At 37.1% G+C, this 25,133-nt stretch overlaps 1 protein-coding gene across 2 annotated transcripts in view; it reads left to right on the top strand.

Moving 5' to 3' along the window:
- The window catches only part of PLCB1 (phospholipase C beta 1), an 870,456-nt gene that overhangs the window by 662,930 nt on the left and 182,393 nt on the right, over positions 1–25,133 (top strand). For both annotated transcript variants that reach the window (XM_020985703.2, XM_020985722.2), the window contains exons 13-16: positions 12,209–12,293; positions 13,702–13,879; positions 20,067–20,137; positions 22,027–22,123. In XM_020985703.2, the coding sequence (XP_020841362.1) occupies positions 12,209–12,293; positions 13,702–13,879; positions 20,067–20,137; positions 22,027–22,123 (431 nt within the window). The remainder of the gene's footprint in view (positions 1–12,208; positions 12,294–13,701; positions 13,880–20,066; positions 20,138–22,026; positions 22,124–25,133) is intronic.

The following is a 25,133-nucleotide window of genomic DNA, read 5'->3' as shown; positions in this document are numbered from 1 at the left end:
AAACCTTATCCCAACAGCTTCTGAGGAAAAGGATTTCTGTAGAAATAGAGTGTTTCTCAGTTAGCCCATAGTCAGTTTACTAGAAGTTCCAGATTCAAAGTGTTTTAATGTGTATTCTTCCATTGTCCAAAGCTCAAAATGTACTGCATTTGCAAATTCCCTCCTTCCCCTAGGTTTCATCTCCAAGGTAGCTGAGTGTTTATCCTCTTAATGCTTCAGGGTTTTTAGCTTTCTCATTGCAATTTTAATAGCTTTTATTCCAGCAGTTGTAATCCTCATTTGGAGTCCTCTTTCCCCTCCCTCCCCGACCCCCACTCCACTTCTACTATTCAGCCTGCCTCACTTTTCTGAATCAGTTCTCCAGCAAATGACCATTTGTGCCTGAGGTGACAAGAACTACTTGAATTCTGAAGTGCATTTTAAGCATGGCCTTGGGCTCCTGCCTCTGGTTTGTACTTTCATTTATCTGAAAGTTAGCTAGCATTTATATAGAGCTTTATTGTTTTGCAAAAATGTTTACATAAGTTATATCATTTGATCCTCATAGCAATCTTATGTGGAAACTGAAGCTGAAAGAGTTCAAGTGACCTTTTTGGTTCATGCAGTAAGTGTTTGACCCAGGATTTGAACACAGATCTTCCTGACCCAAAATGATGCTTCTGAAAAGCAGACTAGCAAAGAGTGGCCAGACAAGAGAAAGAAATGAAGGCCAAGAAAAGAGAGACTATGAAAGAGTACAGGGTATTGAACACTGGCAGATGCTGCAAAGATATCAAGAGGAATGAAGACTGAAAAAAATAACATTGGATTTATCATTGGTAATATTTTAGAGAGTTGATTTAGTTGAGAGAGAGTGATGAGGTTAGGATCCAGATCCCTACACAGCTTTTCCTGGGAGTTTGGCTGTGAGGATAGCTTGAGGGAATATTAGGATACAATTTTTTAAAAAATTATTTGTTTTTAAGGATGGAGTTGGGGGGGGGAGATTTGCACATGTTTCTGATGGGAGTACAGGCCTAAGTCGAGACCTTTGCCCCTTCCTGCAAAAGAATTTGGGTCCCATTTGTTTGAGGGGGAAATGAGGGGGTACAGGCTCTGGAAACCACACACCCCTCCTTGAATTCTCCTTGAATTTTCCCGCTTAATCAAATAAGTCTCTGGCATTCGCCTGAGGCTATAATCCCCTCAACTGGCCTTTCTTTATGGCCTATACCCAATTTTCTGTTACCCTTAACCTAGCCCAGCCCTTCATTGCCTATTACCTCTGGATTGTCTCCAACTTCCCAACCTTGATCCTATCTAGACCCCATTCTCTGGGTCCAGTTGTTTGACCTCTAGTCACCCCAACCTACAGGATTATCAAGATCCTCTCTAGGCACCCCCCTCCAGTTACCCCAAACTGCTTGACCACTCCTAGATCCCTCCCACAATCTTTCTGTATATAAGACCTGTCTTGTCTCCATGAAGGTGCTGAGATTTAATCTGGCCCATTGCTCAGATTCAATCTAGCCTGCTTGTCAACTTCACAAATGTTCAGATTCCTTAAGAATCTGACCAGTACGGTGGATCTCTAAACCTTGTCTTTGACTGAAAGAAGGCTTGGGTCAAATTCATTCAGGCAGGACCTGTGTCACTGTTTTGAGGTCCCAGAACCCCTAAACCCCTAAACCTCAGCATTTCTAGGTAGTGTAGAAGGAACTAATAAATAAGAGAGACTGCAGATCAGACAAAGGAGGCAATCAGCCAAGCCAGACAGTAGGGGATGGGATCAGAGAGAGTCAGAGAGATAGTAGCTTTGGCAAGAAGGGCTACATCTTCATGTAAGACTGAATAAATGTGAAGAGAATGAAGGGTGATATCAAAGATTTGGGGGATGTAGAGGAGAAAATAGAGCCCATGATGAATGACTAATATTTTCTTTCTATTGTTTCTTGATACATTTTCCTCTCTTGATTTCTGTTAAGCCACACTCCCGTGTTCCTTTCTTCTATCTCTGTTAACTCTCCCCTTTTCTATCTTCTTGCCTAAATCCACACAGCCCTATTCTGCCACTTAAATGTGGGTACTCACCAAGATTTTTGATTGGTCCCATCTTCATCTTTCTTCATACTCTATGTCTTGACAATCTCTTTTACACCATGGTTTCAAAGGTCACCTGCATGCAGATTACTCTTAAATCTGGAACTCTGTCCTCAAGTTCCCTCTACAGCTCCAGTCATGCATTTCCTACCTCTTGCTATATATCTTTAGAGAGATATTCTGCTGATACTTCTGATTCAGTATTTCTTTCTTTTTTCTTTTATTTTTTTTAATGAGGTAATGGGGTTAAGAGACTTGTCCAGGGTCACACAACTAGTGAGTGTTATGAATCTGAGGCCAGATTTCAAGCCAGGTCCTCCTGACTCCAAGGCCACCTAGCTGCCCCCGAAATTCAATATTTCCAAAATAAACTCCTCCTCTTCCCTGCAAAATCTCTTCCACTCCTGAATTTACCTTTCTCTCTGGATGGTATTCTACTCCTCTAGTACTGACTCAGGCATAGGTGACCTCTCACTTCACACTACCACCCCTCATCTGCAACTCCAGTCAGTCATAATGTCATTTCAATTCCATTTTAGCAGTATATAGCATAGACTTTGGAGCAACTTTGCCAAATCCTACTTAAAATACCTACTATATTTCCCCTCCTCTATGGAACCTAGATTGTTTGGGGGTGTCTTTATAGTGTAATAGCTTATAAACCTCCACCAGTGTGTTCCTCCAGTGATTATCAGTTGATATCAATTAAGCAGCCAGACTAGTTAGAAAGGGTATTTATGAAGGGTGTTAAGTAAGAGAAACTGGTATCAAGACATTTTCCCCAGAGGTCTATGACTCACTTTCCCACAACTATATACAGATAGTCTGGCAGAAAGTGGGCTTAAACTTCAGGGCACCTGGCCGAAAGGTTCACTCACAGTCCCTGGGTGTGAGTTTGAACCTCATAAAGACCCTTGTACTTGCAAGGTAGTTACAAAGAAGACCTCCATGGATGAGAATGATGAGATGAAATTTAATAGAATTCATTCCTACTTTAGAATTAAAGCATTTTGTACCAGATCAGGATGGGGAAGGGTATTGCTGAGCGAAAGGTTGCATAGAAAAGATATGGGTATGATAGCAAAATACGTGCTCCATACAAATAAACCATTTCACATGACAGCCAAAAAAGCAAATCCATTCAAAGGCTCCATTAGTGTATGGGACAGTAGGTAAGGTAATAATCTCTTCAGCTTCCATCCTGACCAGAAAACATCAGGAGTAAGTCTCACATCTGTGGGAGCCCACCCCAGCCTAGAAAGGACATTGATAGCATGGAGAATATCTATAGAATTATAATTAGGATGGTAAGACCCTCAAGATCACACTAGGATTAGCTGAAAGACCTGGGTATTGTTTAGCTAAGAAAATAGAAGACTTAGGGGGAAAATGAGAACTGTCTTCAAATATTTGTCAGGTTGTGTTATAGAAGTAGAATTTGTCTTATTCCATCTAGAGAGGTCAGACCCAGAAGTACTACATGGAAGTTGTAGTGAAGCAGATTTTGGCTCAGTGTAAGGAAATTGGTGCTATCCTAAAGTGGAATAGGTTGCCTTGAAAAGTCCTGACTTTCCTTTCCACCGAAAGTTAAGTACAGGCTTGATAAATGTTTGTCAAGTATTTTATAGAGGGGGTTCTTCTTGCTGTATCAGCTGGAATAGATGGTAACTGAGGTCTCTTCTGTGCATAAGATTCTGTGATTGTCTTCCTCTTAACATTTATGAGAAAAATATAAATGCATATTCTGAGGACTTTAAAAATAACAGAGTAGAATCTTATGCAGGGTAGCTAAGGTATGATGTAAAGGTGTGAAGTCATTACAAACAAAAATTTGTGAGAATCTTGTGAAGAATAAATTGGGATTTAACCTTTGAGGTACCCTCTGGAGTTGCAAGAAAATAGTGATTTTTGTCTGTTTTTAAATACCATGAGCTATGTTTGATCTTCATACTACAAGTCCCTACTATTGCTCTTTTCACTCTTCATTATTTTGTATGTCTATCCATGTTTTTTTTTTCTAAAATCAACAAGTTCATCATTTATTATAGCACAGTAGTATTCCATCACAATTATATACCACAATTTGTCTAGCCATTCCGCAATTGATGGGCATCCCCATTATTTCCAGTTCTTTGCCACCACAAGGAGGACTGTTATAAACATTTTAGAACATATAAGTTCTTTTCCTTTTTCCCTAATTATCTTTAGAAAGAGACCTAGTAGTGGTATTGCCAGGTCAAAAGGTATAGGTAGTTTAATAACTCTTTGGGCATAATTCCAGATTGCTCTCCAAAATGGTTGAATCTATTTACAATTCCACCAACGGTGAATTAGTGTCCCAATTTTTCCACATCCTCTCCAATATTTGTTGCTTTCCCCTTCAAACATTTTAGCTAATCTGATAGGTATAAAATGTTATCTCAAGGTTGTTTTAATTTGAATTTTTCTATTCAATAATGATTTTGAGCATTTTTCATCTGACTATAAATTCTTTTGATTTCTTCATCTGAAAACTACCTGTTCATATGCTTTAACCATTTATAAATTAGGTAATGACTAATATTCTTATAGATTTTACAAAGTTCTTTTTATATGTGAGATATGAGACCTGTATCTCAGAAACTGTCCATGAAAAGTTTCCACCAATTTTCTGCTTTCCTTCTGATCTTGTCTACATTTGTTTTATTTGTATAAACCCTTTTTAATTTAATGTAGTCAAATCATCCATTTTACACCTCACTCTGCTATCTCTTGTTTATTCATAAATTGTTTGCTTATCCATAAGTCTGATAAGTAATGTGTTCCATGTTCTTCAGATTTTCTTGTAATATCTCTCTTTATATCTAAGTAATGTGTCCATTTTGACCTTACATTCTAATGGAGGAATCTTAGATATATAGGTGAATGATGACCCAGGAAAGGCACTTTGATCCTGATGGTAAATGCAACCATAGAGACATAAATAAATATAATCCATATAGGAACAACAGCTGACTTGATTTGTTCATAGTTCCTGGTTCTGGAACTAAAGAAGAGGATGGGGGAGAAAGGGTATGTTCTTGGCAGCAAGGTGGTTGGCCAGCTTGGAGAGGAAACTTCCAGAGAGGAGGGAGTGAACTGACGCATGGCTAAAGATTTCCTAAAGTGGAATCACATTTATTTTGCTTGGCTCCAGAGGACAGAACTAAAAACATGGGTTGGAATTTTCAGAGAGGCATATTTAGGCTTTGATATGAGGGAAATCTTCCTAACAATATGGCAGAAGCTGGATGGCTGCTTCTCTGGTATGTTGTGGAAAGAATCCTTCTTCACATATAAGTTTGGTTAGAATGAATTTTGATATTCCTCCCAGCACTGAGATTCAGTATTTTCTGAGTTTAAATATCCAAGTGCCAAAAAGATGAATACTTGCCCCTTCTCAATAACAACATTTTTTCCAATTACATGTAAAGATAGTTTTCAACGTCCATTTTTGTAAAATTTTGAGTTCCAAATTTTTCTCCCTCCCTTCTTCCTGTCACCCCTCCACAGGACAGCAAACAATCTGATATAGGTTATACATGTACAATCACATTAAACATATTTCCATATTAGTCATGTTGTAAAAGAAGAATCAGAACAAAAGGGGGAAATCATGAGAAAGAAAAAACACCCCAAAAAAGTGAAAATAGCATTCTTTGATCTGCATTCAGACTCCATAGCTCTTTCTCTGGATGTAGTTAGCATTTTCCATCACTAGTCTTTTGGAATTGTCTTAGATCGTTGTATTGCTCAGAAGAGCTAAGTCAGTCATAGTTGATCATCACACAATGTGGCTGTCACTGTGTACAATGTTCTCCTTGTTCTGCTCACTTCAGTCAGCATCCCTTCATGTACGTCTTTCCAGGTTTTTCTGAAATCTGCCTGCTCATCATTTCTTACAGAACAATAGCATTGCATTACATTCTACCACAACTTGTTCAGCCATTTTCTAATTGATGGGCATCCCCTCAATTTCCAATTCTTTGCCACTACAAAAAGAGCTGCTTTGTACATGTGGGTCCTTTTCCCTTTTTTAAATGATCTCTTTGGTATACAGACCTAGTAGTGGTATTGCTGGATCAAAGGGTATATGTACAGTTTTATAGCCCTCTGAAGATAGTTCCAAATTGGTCTCCAGAATGGTTGAATCAGTTCACAACTCCACCAACAATGTATTAATGTCCCAATTTTCCCACATCTTCTCCAAAATTTATCATTTTCCTTTTCTGTCATATTAGCCAATCTGATATTTCCTCTTCTTTAAATTCAAATCTCATGGTTGAGTGACTAACTGCTTTCTAAGTTTTGACATTAATTAGTACTGGTACAATTTGGCAGTAGATTCAAATTGAAGTATTTAAAATCACTACATAGTAGACTCTTATTCTATATACAAGCCAACCTGTGCACATGTTACAGGAAGAACAAATGCTTACTAGAAAAATGTTTGGGTAAAGTAATGGACAAATGAAATTAGAATCTTCCAAATCAGAGAACCTGCAACAAAAGACATTTGAATATTACTGTGTCATATGTGTTCAACATTTTATAATTTTGAAAGAAAATTTAAAGAAAACAGAAATGATAAGATCACAGGTTTGTTTGTTTTTCTCCTGCAGATTATATTCAAATATTGGACTCTTGCACATGTGAAATATTATTGAGTTATGAAATATATTTTTTAAAAATTTATTTTAGACTCAAACACTAGAATACACATACAGAATAGAGAAAAGAAAAAAAAATCATTAACTTAAATATTGGAATTTAAATACAAAGTAAGAAAACAAAGCATATCATGCATAGCAGGACATAAGAAAAGATTCAAAATATATAACAATCAATTTTCATTTCAAGAAAGCCCGTATGATAAATACTACATGTTGTGTGTTGTGTTGAGAGCTGTCCATCTTTTCTTTGCTTCCATGTAAGTTTTCTTTTGTTCTCTGCTGCGAACTTTTTACTTTGTTCTTTTCTTCACTGTTCCTTCCCCTGCTCCCAAAGGCTACAATTAAGTGTGGGTATATTTCTGGATAAACATAGATATATACATAAACATACACACACACACACACACACACACACACATATAGACATATATAGACATGTACTTTCCCTAACAAATTCTGCTTCTGATCTTTGTTTTTATGGTTGTGTATATCTCTTGTTTCCTATTCCTTTTGACTACTCTGTTTTACTTCTACCCACTACCTTCCCTTCCAGTTACTTAACCTACCTCCCTCCAAGGATTCCTCCCCTATCCTCCCATTCCCATAAACTAAACACTGTTCTATAGCCCCCTACAACGTATTCCCTCAACCTCCCCTCTAAAGATCCCTCCCTTGTTCTCTGCCCCCTCCATATAACCTTACTGTTTTATTTCTTCTGAACTTAGAAGATTTTTATATCTTCTAGATATATATGTATTGTTCCCTCTTAAACCCATTCCCAATGAAAGTAAGTTATCAGAACTACCAGCCCTCTTTCCCCATCTAATTCCTCTGTATAGATTCTTCCTCTTGCACCTCATTTGTATAAAATAATTACTATTTTTAGCTGTTCCTAAATGATTTTGCTTTTTAAAGTGATATCATGCTCAGGTCTACCCCAATCTTTCTTACAAACTACCCAATTACTAATATCAATTTTAGACATACATTTTACACTTTACATATGTAAACAGTAAATGATCTGTCCTTATTGAATCCCTTTTGATCAGTCTTTGGTATGTACCTTATGATTCTCTTGGCTCTTATATTTCAAATCTTCTATTGAGCTCAGATTTTTTTTTTAACAAAGTCTTGAAAGTCTAACAGTTGATCGAATGTCCATTTTTTTTCATTCAAGAGTGTGTTTAATTTTGCTGGTATGATATTTTCAGCCAGAGCCCCAGTTCTTTTGCTCCTTGATATGTAGTGTTCCAAGACTTGTGGTTCTTTAGTGTCTCCACTGCTACTCTTATGTGATTCTAATTGTGGCACTATCATATTAAATTATTTTTTCCTGTTGCTTTTAATATTTTATCCTTGAGCTGGGTGTTTCGGATTTTGACTATGATATTCCTATGAGTTTTCCTCATAGGATCTCTTTTAAGTGGTGATCAATGGATTTTTTTAATATATTTCTACTTTTCCCCCTTGTTCTAATGCTTTAGGACAATTTTCTTTAATTATTTCTTATATTATTGTACCAATATTTTTTTTATCATAGCTTTCAGGTAGTCCAATTAATCATATGTTTTCTCTTCTTGATCTGTTCTCCAGATCAGTTGCTTTTCTTATGTTTTACTTTCTCTTCTATTTTTTCATTCTTTATATTTTGTTCAATCATTTCTTGATCTCTTATAACTTCACTGGCTTTACCTTGCCCAGTTCTAATTTTCAAGGTGACATTTCTTTCCTTAAGATTCTGGATCTCCTTTTCTAATTGGTTGACTTTCTTTTCACAATCTTTTTGTTTTTCTTGGATTATTCTCCTTTTTTTTTTTTTAGTTTTTCCTCCATGTCTCTCATTTGATTTTTAAAGTCTTTTTTAAGTTCTTCTATGAACTATTTTTGGGCAGATGTCCATTTGACATTACTCTTTGGGGGTAGAAGAGGGTTTCTTTGCTTCATATCCTCTTCTGAAGATGAAGCCCAGTTTTCTCCATTCCCATACTCACTTTCTATGGTTGGATTCTTTCTCCTTTGCCTGCAAGGCATGGTGCCTCTTGCTCCAGATCTTCAGTTCTCTCCTGTAGCCTGGAACCAAAACCAAACCTGCAGCCTCCAGTAAATGCCCACAGCCAGGGACATTCTGCCCCACTGCTTCTGCTCTCCCTGGGCTTGTGCTGGTTCCCCCCCCCTCTGTACGGCACAGCTAGGCCTAGCATTCCTTGTCATCAGAGGTTCCCTTTATCTTGCCAGGCTCAGACACCCAACTCCCCTCACTATCCCAGGGTAAAAGTTCCTGTAGCTAAGTCTGCAGTCTCCCAAACCAACTAACCCCAGGGTTGTTGACTGTTGTTTAAGTGGCTTTAAGGAGGACCCTAGCCTAGAGGTATTTACTCTTCACTTGGACCAAACTTAGTCCTGGGATTTTTCTTCTTGAATTGTCCCAGGAAGACCTCTGTTGTGCCCCTATTGTTATTTATTTTTGCCCACACTTTGTTTGCCTTAAGGTGCTATTTTATCTCTTTTGTGGGGGAAAATCTCGAGAGCATGGAAATTTCTGACCTACTCTGCCATCTTCTCAGAATCATCTCGTATTTGATCTATTAAATACATTTATAAAAATAATTATTATTGTTACATTTGTTTAGCTCTTTTAATTTTTGCAAATATTGTCATATCTAGTGTCTTATTTGATCATTATAGTACTTTTGTTAGGTGACAATGTGCCAATTTTGTTACTCCTCTTTACTGTAGACAGAGAGAGAGGTTCAAAAGTTTGCCCAAGGCAGGACAGTGAGGTCAAGGTATAACTAGAACTATGATTCACCTGCACAGTGACACATCCTACCAGACTGTATTACTATTGCTCACCTTAGTCAGTCTCTGGCTTGATTTTATAAATAGGTAAATTTTGTCTTTAGAGTCCTTCTAACTCAGCTTTGAGTATCCTTCTCTCTAGTACCCCACAGTACCCAGTACCCTCATACTTTGCCCAAATCTTACACCTAGCCATTCCCTTCTACTTTCATGTTTATCTATTCTTGACCTAGCCCTTGGTCATTTCTTCCTTTAAAATGTGCCTACTCTGAAGGAGCATGGGGAAAGGGAAGGGAAAAGAACTAGTATTCATTAAGCACCTACTTTGTGCCAGACAGTGTGTACAAGTACTTTACAAATACTGTCTCCTTTGATCTTCAAAATGACCCTGCAAAGTAGGTGCTATTATTATCCCCATTTTACAGTTAAAGAAACTGAGGCAGTCAGGCTGTGACATGCCCAGGGTCACACACCTAATGTATGTCTGGATTTGACTCAGATCTTCCTGACTCTAGGTCTAGTACTCTACTATACCACCTAGCATGGCATAATGGCTAGGGCTGAACTTAGTGTCAGGAAGACCTAGGTTTAATTTCTGCATGACACTATGGAACCCTGGACAAGTTGCTTAATCTCTATCTGCATCAGTTTCCTAAAGTTCCTTCAAGCTCTAAATCTTATGATTCTACAATCCTATGCTTGTTTTTCCATAACTTTCAAGTTTAAATGTATCTGATAACTAAGACGTACCAAGAAGGTAGAGACTACTGATAACTTAATGTACTAGCCACTCATGACCAGTGCATCAAAGAATGCCATCACTTACCTGTCAGATCTATGGAGAAGGAAAGAATTTATGACCAAATGAGATTGAGAACATTATGAAATGCAAAATAAATACTTCTGATTAAATTAAATTAAAAAGTTTTTGCACAAACAAAACCAGTGCAACCAAGACTAGAAGGAAAGCAGAAAGATGGGAAACAATTTTTACAGCAAGCGTTTCTGATAAAGGCCTTGTTTCTCAAATATATAGAGAACTGAGTCAAATTTACAAGAATACAGGTCATTCCCCAATGGATAAATGGTCAAAGGATTTGAACAGACAATTTTCAGATGAATAAATTAAAGCTATCTATAGTCATATGCAAAAAAAATGCTCTAAATCACTATTGATTCGAGAAATGCAAATTAAAACAACTTTGAGGTACCACCTCACAACTATCAGATTGGCTAATATGACAGAAAATTAAAATGATAAATGATGTGGAAAAATTGGAACACTAATGCATTGTTGGTGCAGTTGTGAACTGATCCAGCCATTCTGGAAAGCAATTTGGAACTATCTTCAGAGGGCTATAAAACTGTACATATACCCTTTGATCCAGCAATACCACTACTAGGTCTGTATACCAAAGAGATTGTTTGAAAAAGGGAAAAGGACCCACATGTACAAAGCAGCTCTTTTTGTAGTGGCAAAGAATTGGAAATTGAGGGGATGCCCATCAGTTGGATAATGGCTGAACAAGTTGTGGTAGAATGTAATGCAATGCTATTGTTCTGTAAGAAATGATGAGCAGGCAGATTTCAGAAAAACCTGGAAAGACGTACATGAAGGGATGCTGACTGAAGTGAGCAGAACAAGGAGAACATTGTACACAGTGACAGCCACATTGTGTGATGATCAACTATGACTGACTTAGCTCTTCTGAGCAATACAATGATCTAAGACAATTCCAAAAGACTAGTGATGGAAAATGCTAACTACATCCAGAGAAAGAGCTATGGAGTCTGAAGGCAGATCGAAGCATGTTGTTTTCACTTGTTTTTTGTTTTTTCTTTCTCATGTTTTTCCCTTTTATTCTGATTCTTCTTTTACGACATGACTAGTATGGAAGTATGTTTAATGTGACTGTACATGTATAACCTGTATCATATTGGTTGCTGTCTTGGGGAAGGAGGGAGGGAGAAAAATTTGCAACTCAAAATCTTATAAGAAGGAATGTTGAATACTATCTTTGCATGTAATTGGGGGAAAATATAAACTACCACTATGTGATAGGGGAAAAAAAAAATGCCATCATCACTGTAGTTGGAAAGTGAGACAGGCCTAGCAGAGAAACCCAATCAAATCCAATAGAATAAATATGTATTAATTGCCTGCTAGACAAGGTATTGTTCTAAGTGTTTGGGAAACAAAGGCAAAATGGAAATCTCCTTTCTGCCCTTAAGGAGTTTATGTTCTACTGGATAAAGAAGATTTATATGAGGAAAGAGAATCTTTCCCTTAGTTTTTAAATCTCTTTACAGAAGCAGCTGTGTATTCCATTACTGTGTAAGTACAGTCCTTTGGTGGTATCAAGGGACCATTTATACCTTTATGTATCATTTGCATTCTGTGAGACATCAGCAAATCAATATAATAATAGCAAAACAAATTTAGATGAATAAAATGACCTAGAATGGATGAGGAAATGTCTTCTTCATATGGTAAAAGATATGAGATTTCTTCATATCCAGACAGCAACTAAAATAAACATCATGTCTTGTTTCTTTCTCTCTCTCTCTCTCTCTCTCTCTCTCTCTCTCTCTCTCTCTCTCTCTCTCTCTCTCTCTCTCTCTCTCTCTCTCTATTTTAGTCCTAAACAGCAAGCCAAGATGGCAGAATATTGCAGACTAATATTTGGAGATGCACTGCTTATGGAGCCATTAGAAAAATACCCAGTAAGTCATTTTGATATTTCTCCTTTGAGATATAGAAACCTCCTATTTTTGCTTGGGAGAGGGAAGAAGGGGACCTGAGAAATGTACGTTTTGTTATTTTGATTCTTCCTTCTGTAACCCTCCTGGGAAGATAGCAAAGAAGAGCTTTCCTTTTCTATTCCCCCATGTTCTCCTTTACAGCTAGACTTGTCTTTGGCTTTCCTGAAAAATTGCTTAGCACACTGAAGCAGCCAGCATAACAGCTGAAAGAAGACTCACTTCAAATGAAAATAACCAGATCTTCTTGAGAAGTGTATACTTGCACCAAAGGGTGCAGATGGTAGAGTCCCTATCCATGTGTTGTCTCCTCCTCACTTCTCCATCATCATCATACCCCTGCTTACTATGGCAATGTGCTGAGTTGCACAATACTATAGTAGCATCAGCAAATTTTTAAGAGGAAGAGTAAAAATTACTCCCCCCAACCATAAAAAGCAAAGCTGCTGAAAGATGTCCTAAGTTTCATTACCCCACATCTTCTTCTTGTATATGACTATCTTAAGAATAACTATGTCAGCCCACTGTCCCCTAGCAATGGAATATGAAGGAATGACATTTGTTTAAATAGCATTATCTTCTGAATAACTTGCACAGATGATTCTTGCCACTGGTGGCTAATAGCTCATTCCAAATCGATTTTATCGAGCTAAATTTTTATCTCTCTTTAGGATGAATGAATGAATGAATGAATGAATGAATGAATGAATGAATGAATGAAAATTTGTCAGTTATTTACTATATAAGAGGCAGCATGTCATAAAGACTGGGGAGCCAGCCTCAAAGCCTACTTTCAAGTCCTATCTCTGAAACTTTCTGGTTTCTGTGACTTCACAAGTCTTAACCTCTTGGTGTTTTAGGTAACTCTGTAAAATAAGTTGCAAAGGTGCCTACTTGTGCTAGTAGTTTCTTTACCTGAGAGTTCCTTATAATAGTGACATCATTGGTCTAGTCCTTTTTTGATATCCTAGCCTTACACTGTATGAGGAACTATGCTAAGCATGTGAGATGTTAACTTTCAAAATGAGATAACATCCTTCCTTTCCTGGTGGGTTCTAGATGATAACAGTTTCATTCTAATGATTGATCATCCATTCAAGTTTGCTCTGGCTTCCTTCACCAAATTTGATAAAGTAATGGTAAGACCACAATAAAAGTAGGCTTCCTTTCATATAAAGATGACAGCTGGCAATTGGCAGTACTTTGGGGATGCACAGAGCCATCCAATTGGTTTTTTTTTCATCTTTTTTACTTACTACTATTAAATCCTGAGATGTTGCTTGGCAGTTTGGTAAAGGGGGCATGCTAAGGTGATTGTGTGTATGTGTGAGTGTATTAATGTGCTCTCTTCCTTTTTTTTTTTTAATATTAGCTTGAATCTGGAGTTCCTCTTCCAAGCCCTATGGACTTAATGTATAAAATTTTGGTAAAAAACAAAAAGAAATCACACAAGTCTTCAGAAGGAAGTGCCAAAAAGAAGCTATCAGAGCAGGCATCCAATACTTATAGTGACTCATCCAGTGTGTTTGAACCATCATCTCCTGGAGCAGGTAAATCACTGAGTCATGGAATATTACAGCTAGAAGGCACTTAAGGGAATCGACTGGTATAGAACTCATTTTCTTGTAGGTGAACAAACAGAGACCCAGGGAGTTTAAGTAACTTCATCTGTCAATCAGCACTTATTTATTCAGTGCCTATTATGTGCCAGGCACTAAGGAAAAAAAATACAAAAATTAAAAAGTCCTTGTGCTCAAGGAAGCTTAAATTCTATCTCCTTGCATAAGGCATGCACCCATTTAGTTGCAGAACAAAGACTAATACTAACAAGGACTCCCAGCCAAGTGTTCTTTTTCACCATAGTACCTAATAAAGGGAAACCAAATATTTGATACTTATAATCACATACATCTCAAAAATAGTTTTCTGATTTCAAATCATTAGCAATAATTCCTGTTCATGCCTGCATACACATGTTTTTATGTGTTTGTATGTATGGGACTCTCTACTCATTAGTGGGGAGCAATGTCTGCCTCTATGTAAGGGACAAGGAATTGTTGCCCCTTACATATATGTGGATACATATACATACATGAAGATCCCTGAACCTTCCACATGCTCCTTTAACTTGGGCATACAATGAACCTTAACACTCACTTTTAAACATTTCAAAAAAAAAAAGCAATTGATCTTTAATTTTATTGCTGAATTTCAGGCTCCTTTAGAGCAGCAATTATCTAAATAGTGATTAGAATGTCAGACCCAAAATATGATCATTAACTCTGGAAGGTGACTTGAATCTTACTTGCATTTTACAGTTTTTCCAAGTGAAAAAGTAGAGAAGCTAAATGAATTATCTACCAAGGCTATTAGGCCATGATTTACAACATTCATTCTTAAACTTAGAGCCCTATGCCAAACTACTGGCTCTTGTAGTAAATTTTGTTGGCTCAAAGAAAAAGAAGAGAAAATGGTGACCCAGTTCCTTTGGGCTGTGTATCATCTGGACTGATTGTCAGTCCATGAGCCTTTGCTATCAAAGTAAAATTAGTAGGCATCTGAAAAGGGGTATTTTGTTGGGCTTAATGGGTGTCTAGCATACTTACTCTAGAGATTTATTTAAATGATGTTTATTTTAAATGTCCACTCACTCCTTTAGTTTTTCTGTTTTAGGTCCCGTTTGGCCATCTTGGTTTTTATTATCCATTCTTATTAATAAAATGCTTCTCACCAAATGTTAGAATATTTGTTGTCAACTTTCCTTTAACATTTTTATTATATATTTCTTCCTCTCTCACCAAAGATTTTCAAACATGGGGGATTTTTTTGTTGTTTGTTCTCAGTGAGGCCTCTCTTTAAGCATTTGGAAGTGAATGGTTTTTACAGGCTACAGATTTCCTCCTAGGAAAACCTTACTCTGAAAGATAACAGCTAAAACAACCAGTGCTTCATGTTTACATGGGTGAAGATTTTTCGCCATCTGCCTCTCCCACCATTAACTAGGTTTCCTTGGTCTTAATAACTGAATGCATAACATAAATAATGAATTTCACAGGCAGTGAATGTTATTGCTTAATCCAGAGAAAGAGCAGCAATCTGTTAGTAATTCAGTAGATTTCGTAAACCGGCCCTTAGCTGGTTGTGTAACAGTCTCCCCCCCCCCCCCCCCCCCGACTCCATGGAAATTTTTGGACTTTTGAATATGGAGGTAGGCCCATAAAACAAGAACAGTGCTTACTAATTTGCCATTTAGATGGTGGATTTTATCTTAACTAGAAGCACACATAATTTGTAAAGCCTGAAATAGGGTTGATTCCATGGTTTTACTACAGACCTTATTCCCAGTGACAGCTGATTATCTTTGGGAGACATCAACCAGTTTTATTTACTCCAGCACTTCAAAGCTCTGTGATTGCCCTTGTATAAGGTAATCATTCCATCAAAGAAGACTGTAAGTACTCTATGATTTGGGAAAGTCACTCTTTGAGAGTTTCTGTGTTTAAAAAAAAAAAAAAGATCAGCTATGGATGAGGCATTAGGTAGGCTAGCTTCACAACAACTGACAATCCATGGCCAGATTTGTACGTTGCAGCTTGGCAGGACCTATAAGTTGTGACTCTGATGCCTTACCCTTCAACAACCCAGGGCATCTTTTTCTTGTCCTTAGGACTTTTGGCATGAGTGGGAAGGGGAATGGAGGAGTGAGAGTATATGGGTTAGTGTCAAGGGGTTCTTAAATAATTGAGATCAAAAGATTTAGAGGTCTACAGGGACAGACTTTAGAGAGCACCCAGTACAGACCTTTCATTTTATACTTAAAGAAACCCAAGAACAAGAGAGGTGAAGGTGATTCGCTCAAATTATAGGCATATATATAGTAGGCCACAGACATGATATCTGAATCCTCAGATTCCAAATCCTGTGGTTTTCCACTACAACATACAGTTTCCCTTGTGGCCCTCATTTTAATCTTGGACTCCTTTTTAGCCTTCTTCCAGAGCTTCAACGGTGAAAACAATGATTCCTATTTCACATCTATTGCTCCTATGGGATGAGCAAATCTTCCCTCCACCACATGAACCCAAGATTATTGTTGGTTATTATGTGTGAATAATCATCTTTTCATAAAGCCCTTCTACAGGCTTTTCTTAATAATTTAATTAAAATTTAATCAGGTCAGTTAATATTAAAAATTGGGTGGGAATTTGGGGGTTCCAAAAGAATTTTAAATGCCTACTTGATTTAAACTAATTTTAAATGTTAAATGTTTATATTCCACAATTCAACAGACATTAACATGGCACCAACCACAGAGCTGACTGTTGGCAAAAAGGGTGAAGGTACAGTTGAAGGGGGTAGAGATAAAGAATTTAGATAAGTCACAGTCTTTGCCTCTGTGGAGTTTATGGGAGATAAACATTTGTTCCTAGGTGTAATACTTTCATTTGGAAAACAAGTATGTGACTGTTATCAGTACTGGGGCATATGCTATATAACCTGATTAATTATAAAAATCTTTTCCACGCTATACAGCACACTTTGAGATATATATGACATACATAGCGATATCATATGTGTGTATTGTATTATAGATGCATGTATGCACATACTTGATATATAGATATCATATGAGGAGGTGTATGCATGTGCACATTATATGTATGTTGCACTATATGATATGTGCACATAACATACATGGCTGTATTCCTATGACACATAGGCATGTGTGCATATACATGTGGCATATACCGATATGTGTGCATGTGTGATATATACAGATATGCTGTGTGTATATGTATCAGTGTATGCATCGTACACATATATGTTATATACAGATACTAATCATACATGTGCATGTACATGCTTAATGCAGATCTGTATATGATAACAACTGTGATTTCACCCATATGGGGCAATCTAGTGTAAGCCCCCTCCAGCCATGCAGAGTGGCAGTCTCTCTGTAATTTAGAGAGTGGCCTGGGGCAGAGATTAGTGACTTGCACATATGTCTTAGTCAGGATTTGAACACAAATCATCCTTTCTCTGAGACCAGACCTCTATCCATTATAATGGATATAATGCTGCCTCACCATTTGGTAATTATTTATTTGGTGAAAGGTAATAACTACAAACTTAAAGGAGACAGCGACACCATTTGTTTTCATGCAAGAGCCAATCCAGTATAGATTCAGGGAAAATCAGAAGAGTAACGATGTGTGCCTTCCCATCATTTGGTTTCTGCTCCCATCTGTTGGGCATTTTATGCAATGGCACGCAGTTGACTGTCAGAAAGGTAGCAGTAATACAATTAAATGATATGTGCAGGGTTAGATTCTCCCTGTTTTTGTTCTAAAATCTGATTTCCTGACCAATACTACTCTTTAAAAGCCAGAGCCAGGGCCATAAAAGCTCTTAAAGAATCATCTTGTCATCACTATTTCAGTACAACTGAAAATTCCCTGAAAGAAAACAGGACATTTGAATTACCATACATTAGCTGCATATTTTAAAAAATTGAGTCTGGTTAAGTTACAGTGCCCTGCCTTTTTATCTTTCTAATTGTATTGAGAATTTCCAAATATTCTTGCATCAATTATTTTTTTAAATTACTGATTTGTTTTAGATTATTTAGAAGACAAGTTGCCCCATCCAAATGAACAGGCTGAATCTTACTATGTCATGATAGAATTAAGTTTGCACTTTATAAAGATGACTGAACTGTAGTGTTCCACATGTCCCAGTTCTAGTCATATTAGACAACTAATGTCTAATTTTCTTTGAAACAAATGACTTCTGAGGCCCCTTTCAAGGAGAGGAGAAAGAAAATAGAAAAAGATAGGAAAAAGATAGCTTGACTCTTCCCACCTTAAGAATATCTAATCCAAATCAAAAAGTAGTTATTAAACACCTACTGTATCTAAGGCCATATGCTAGGTGATGGATATACAAAGACAAAATCAAAAGTAGTTTGTGTCCACAAGGAGCTTGCATAACTTTACTTAAGTTCTAATAACACTTTGGCTGCTTCCATGTTAGGGTAGGAAATCAAGATAAAAATATGTATCTCTAGTCTCCCCTAAATCCACATAGTATGTATTCAAGTAGCTAAAGTTACACAGGATGGAACATTCTACACATCATAGTTTTAACTAAGATGGGGACACTGGGTCTTTGCCCCCAAGCACTAAAATTAAAGGGGACTTCTAGCAGCAATTGAGCCTGGCACTTATTTATCAAAAATTAGTTAAAACTGGTGTAGCTTTTCTCCCAAAACTCTTCCATCATCTCAGTCTTCCCCATACCAGATGAGTTCCTTCAACTCATCTGACAACCAGCAGGATAGTGTCCTAGGGTCTCTGTCTCATATCTCCCAAATGAATTTGTCTTAAAATGTTATTTGTGCTGCATTTCAATTAAGCTTGCCCCAGATGCCAAAATGAATCTGAGAATCACAAAATTGGAGAGTTAGAATAGACCTCAAAGGCAAACTAGTCAAACCCAAACATGAAAGGAATCCTCATTATGATAGCTGACAAAGGTTGTGCAGCCTATGCTTGAAATACTCCAACAAGCAAGTATCCACCACCTCTTGAGGCAACTTATTCTATTTTTGGACAGCTCCAATTATCAGGAAGATTTTTCTGATATCAAACCTCAATTTGCCTTTGTACTTTCTTCCTATTGTTTCTGATTCTGTGCTCTAACAAATCAAATCACTTCTCCACATGACAACCCTGCTGAGTCTTTTCCCCCCTGAGACCAGGCTAAGTATATTCAGTTCCTTCAACTGGTCTTCTTATGTCATGAACCCTTGGCCTTTCACTATCCTGGTTAACCTCTAGTGGAAACTCTCCAGCTTATCAGTGTCATTCTTAAACAGTGGTGCCCACAACTGAACAAAATACTGCAGGTGAAATCTGAGAGCAGAACATAGCAGGACCATTCATTACTTCCCTATTCGTAGACTCTATGCCTTCTAATGCAGCCCAAGATTACATTAGCCATTTTGGCTCCCACATCACACTGCCAGCTCATATTGATCTTGCAGCCCACTAAAACCCCCAGATATTTTTCAGAACAACTGTTGTCTATCCCTGCCTTCTCCATGGAGTACCATGGCACTTAGGGTTCTCTTACTATCTCCTACTTATCTTGGGTTTCAACCCTTCATGAATAATTTTTATTCTATCATTTCCAGGGCAAAGGTTGGTATGTTTTACAGAAAAAATAGAAACAAAATAAGGATTGAGCCGCTGTGCCTTCTTTCTGTTGTCATTTAGGACCAATAAGGGTCCTATCCCTTCTTTGATACATCCCCCCCCATATCACTTTTAAAAAAGAAACTAATCCTTATTTTCCTTAGCTTCCCTTTGAGCCTCAGCTTATTCTGAGCTTTAGGATTCCTTGCACTATTTTTGTAGGACCATACCATCTATTTTCTTAATACTCATCTTCTAATAACCTGGTCTTGCTAGTAAAATAGAAAATAATTATAATTAGCTTTTAAAGTTCACAAAATTCATCCTAACATTTAGAAAAGTCACATTGCAAATGGCTGACAATGTTGTCCATAACTAAGCATTTTTGAAAGGGTGTCTTTAGTCAGAGATACATTCTTGTAGCTCTGTAATGAATTAAAGCAACATATGGGAACCAAAGTAAATCCTATTACAGAGTACATGCAATCTTGAATGTTTTTAAGGTGTAATTTGTTGTTCTGTAATTAATATATTACAGGAGAAGCAGATATGGAGAGTGATGATGATGATGACGATGATGATGACTGTAAAAAGTCTTCAATGGATGAGGTAAGCAGATCTAGTTTGGACTCGAGGTGAGCATGTTATACTGTAACTGGAAATGATGCTAGGTCGTTACCCATGTCTTCATTCCTAAGTCATCTTCCGCCATCTAGTGGTAACACATGATATAATCTTTTTTGAAAATCGCTGCAGTTTTGTTTGAAATTGATGTTAGAAAGTGATACATGGATATCATAAAAGGCTGTGTGGTTGAATGAATTGAGTGCTGTCCTTGGAATCAGAAAGAACTGAGTTTGAATTCCTCCTCTGACACTTATTAGCTGTGTGACATTGATCAATTCACTTAATCTCTCAAAATCCCAAGTTCTCATAAATAAAATGAGAGCGTTAGAGTAGATGACCTCTATGATCCTTCCTAGTTCTAAATCTGTGAACCTACAACTCAAGCAAATGGTGATTTCAAGGTGTATAACTGCCTCACAATAACTAGTAGAATCATCCAATATTGTTCCTTGGAAAGCAGATTAGGAAATAATGGCTACCGGTTGTTAAATCCAAATTCATCCTGCATAAACTTAGGGTTGCCCAAAGAAATCAGACGTGAATTTGAGACAATATACTATGGTATCAGTGTTGCACAGAGACTGCATTCATTTGCCAGCAACATAGAATGGATGGCCTCTAAGATGCCGTGCATCTCTAGGATTCTCTAAAATCATGAGGAATCTGGGAAAACACAAGACATGAAAAGCCAACTAGAATATGAGGCCCTGGAGTAAAAATAGCAGGGCTATTTTTTAAAAGAAGTTTGAGCATCAGTTGCATTATTTAAGTGCAGATTTAATAGAAAGACATGTAAAAGGGGCCCTTATTATTCAAAAGGACTACAGAATGTGGATCATTTCACAAAGACCCAGAATGAAATATTAATAATAACTCAGGTTTAAGGTCCATTTCAGTAAGAACTAATAAATTGATAAAAAATTGTTAGGGAAATAAAACTTAGAATTTGGAACTTTATAAGAGTTTTGGAAAGGAAATAGCTCTGAGATTACTTTTTAAATGCTCCAAATTCCTACCATCTCTGTTTTGTTCTTTTGTGGGGGAGAAAAAAAGGCCAGACCATCTGTGTAATGTTCTTTCATTAGACTCAATGTCCTCTAACAACTAATTCTTCAAGTTATCTTACCCTTTTGATCTTTAAAGTGCCTCAACTAATTTGTATCTCTGTATTTTGATGGAAAACAGAAAAGGAAAAAAGGGGATAGCATCAGGTAAAATGGTACAAACTTCTCATTTATCAGCAACAAGTAGTGATAGGTGGCCAGAGGTTTCAGTAACATAGAATACGCTTTAACAATTAGAACCAAGGTACCTAGTTATATTCCAATATAATTGGTTTTCTTCATAATACTATGCATTTTATTTTATGTATCTAAAAATGTAATTCTGAGGAATTCATAGGCTGCCTGGGGTAGCATCACACATCTGCATGTGCGTGTGTGCACGCACATGCATACACACACACACACACACACACACACACACACACAGAGTCCAGAATCCCGAATGGGAAGCAATATTTGTGTTAGGATGTTGCCCAATTGTCTTTTAAGGTGGAGAATGTGAACTGGATTCTTCAAAATGAAGTATTTTTTTTCCTGCTCTTTACCCCAAATTGGAGGATAGTATCAAGTGTGTCTACTGAGATCTGCCAATCTAGGACATACTATTGAATTTCTAATCTTACTTTAAAGATGAAATCTTTCTGTTTCTTGCTTCTTCGGGATATTTCTGAGTGAGGATTAATACTCATGTAGCAAAAGAGGCATGATGTTTAGTTAGCAGAAGTAAATAGTGCCCAGATTTGGAAAAACTGTTCTCTTGCATATAAAACTCCTAAACTTGAACCATTATTTTATTCCTTGCTCCAGGGCACTGCTGGTAGTGAAGCCATGGCCACAGAAGAAATGTCTAACCTGGTAAACTATATACAACCCGTGAAATTTGAGTCATTTGAGACATCAAAAAGTAAGTTTTTTGATTGATTGTTTATCTTTCCAGAGAAAATCTCCAACGTTGTAATGATTAGGCTTGAAACACTGGGTATTTGGACCAACACATGTTATACTCAACAACACTGCCTGATTCTGATGGTACTCTTGTTTAGAAACATAGTGGATGAGAATCTGGTTAGTCCTGAATAAAATCGAAGGAGTAGAGATGCCGTTAGCAATACGTACAGCCACTGCTATTCAGCAAGAAAACTTATCAGCCATGTCTACATAACTGAAAAACATTTGATTAATTTGGTGTCTTCTCTTGCCCTAACAATTTAGAGGAAATCAGTGTATGAGCTATTCAATACACTGTGCAGAAAGTTGCTAACATAGACCCTGAAAGGTGATTTGTTCACCTTCCATATCTATAGCCATAGTGCAATTTTTAATTTACCGAGCTTTCATTTGGTCATGCCAACTTCTGCACATTTAAGAGACTATGCCATCAATCTTCATATCTTGTTGTGTTCTGGAATAAAACAAGTACATTTACTAGTCATAGGCTTAACTTTCCAATACCCTTTGTGAATGTAAAAATACCATTTTTCATTTCAGAAATGAAAAAGCCATTTTTGTTAGGTTCTCTTTTTCATTTGATCAAAATGTACAATAAAATCAGCACCAAAATGTATTTTTTTTTCTCCCCAGGCTTTCTATGACTTTCAGGGACCTCTGGCCCTAATAGTTATTCCATCAGTAAAGACGGAATTCTCTAGGATTCCTAAAAACTAAATTAAAATGAATAACTAAAACACTAAAACACATACGGCAGAAATTTATCACCAGTACAGCCCACTAATTTTCTTTCTGCCTCACACTTTACATGCTAGGCCTTGGTATGGAAATGCTTCCAACTCCCCAGAAGGGAAACAGAGAGAAAAGGAGACATGCAAGAGCATTTAAAGCTCAAAGTTGTACTGTACTCCTGTGATAAAGTCCTACCTCCCTTTGTACTTCTTCCTCTAACACTATATGTCTTTGTACAAACAATATGACAACGATTAGTCTCTGACACTTGCCAGGCAAACTTTGCTCAACTTGACTTTTATTTGCTGACTAAAGACAGTCCAAAGATGGGGCAGGGGTGGTGCACTCCACAAGGTTATTTATTGATGGAAATACTGCCTTACTCTCCACAGCTCCATTACCCTATCTTTTTTTGATGTGCTGACATTAACAAAAAACTGCTAGTGTGTCAAAAGCTCCACTGTAAGTTGCTACCTCAGTTATATTGGTACCATCTTGCTAAAATTATATTAGTCTAATAGTTCACTTTCTGTATCTCTACACTAAATAAAATAATTTCCAAATCAATACATTAGTAAAGTTTTTTATATATTTTGAATAATTTATTCAGAAATGGATCTTAATACAAGCATTTTATATTCAATATGAAAACTCCTAGAGGAGTTACTTTGGGTGCTTGTATGTATTTCATTAGCATTTACAGGAGATAAGCTCGTTCATCAGTTGAAAGCTCTTCAAAAAGAAGCTAAATATGCTTTTAGTTCTGTCAGAGCCTGGAAACAAATGTAGGTGACAGTTGCCAAATGCCTACGAATATAGCTCTCCTTGTGCTTTTTTTTTTTTATTGATTTGTCACTTTGAAAAGAACAATGCACTCCAGAATGCTAGACGTTTAATTAAAGGTCATTCTTCAGATAATTAATCTTGGAGCCTACACTGTATTGGGGCAGGGGCAAAGAAAAGTTATTCTGGCTCATACAAAGGTAGTAAAAGCTAATTAAATGCTTTGATATTCCATTAATAATAGGTTGATTTGTGACTATCAAATGTTATTATGTTATGTTATTTCCGTTGGCCATGACACAAGGTATATCTCTTGCTTTTATTAGTCATATCGGTTCTTCTCCTTTCCAATATTATCTTTGGTAACCCAGTAGATTTTGGAAATAAATGTTTGGAAGCCCAGTAGAGAAAGAAAGGTTAGAAGTGTGAATAAATTCAAGCAATTTTTCTAACTTGTCAAAGCCTGACATGTCATACAAATGGCATCAGGCAACCAAATGTCGTGGATCGGCCCAGATTGTGTTTTTATTTAACAAAGTGCACTAGATAGACAGTCCCAGGAAATACATTAGAGAGGAAAGGTCCTTCTCTGTGTCTCCCATACGGACAGACTGTAAAATGTGTTTTACTTTATGATTTCCCACTTTAAAATTAAACTGATGCACATAGGGCCTCAGGAGGAAGCTAGGTGGCTGAGGGGATAGAAGGCTAGGCCTGGAATTAGGAAAACCTGAGTTCAAATCTGGTCTCAGACAATCACTAGCTATGTGACCCTGGGTCACATAAGTCACTTAACTTCTGTTTGTCTTAATCCAGTGGAGAAGGAAATGACAAACTACTACAGCATCTTTGCCAAGAAAACTCCTATGGATAGTATGGCCCATGAAGTCATGAAGAGTCGGACACTGCTGAATGACTAAATATGGCTTCATAAGCTGAATCATATACTTAATATATTTCTTAAAATGTTGTGCCTGGAAACACCTTTTTCTAAAGCACGGAGATATCTCAAGAAAAAGTAGCATTTACGCACAAATTAGAGCTAAGATAATGCCTAGGAGCTGATATGTGTATGGAGGTGAAGTGGGGAAAGTAACTTGTAAAGGGACTGTGGATAAGAAAGAGGAAATGGAATAAAAATCTACCCTACATTTATTGTTGTTCATTTGGTTCAGTCTTGTCCAAGTCTTCATGATCCCTGCCCCACATTAGCTAATGAGAAATCTGGTCATTTTAATCAAGCTATAATTGAATCTTGCCAGCATCTGAAAGAAAAATGTTTAATTTCCATTTGATTCAAGGTATAATTAGGAATATTTGTGAAAAAGGAGCTATGTGATCAAAACAAAGAGAAAGTAAATATAGGAAATAGAATGGAAGAAGGGGAAAGATGAGGGTAAATTAGAGAGAAAGTGGTAGGTTTGCTCAGTCAACTCTAGTTTGAGGGGGTA

Source organism: Phascolarctos cinereus, unplaced genomic scaffold (genome assembly GCF_003287225.1).
Source record: "Phascolarctos cinereus isolate Bilbo 61053 unplaced genomic scaffold, phaCin_HiC Scaffold_2;HRSCAF=192, whole genome shotgun sequence".
Lineage (NCBI taxonomy): Eukaryota > Metazoa > Chordata > Mammalia > Diprotodontia > Phascolarctidae > Phascolarctos > Phascolarctos cinereus.
This window is presented reverse-complemented; position numbering and strand designations above follow the sequence as displayed.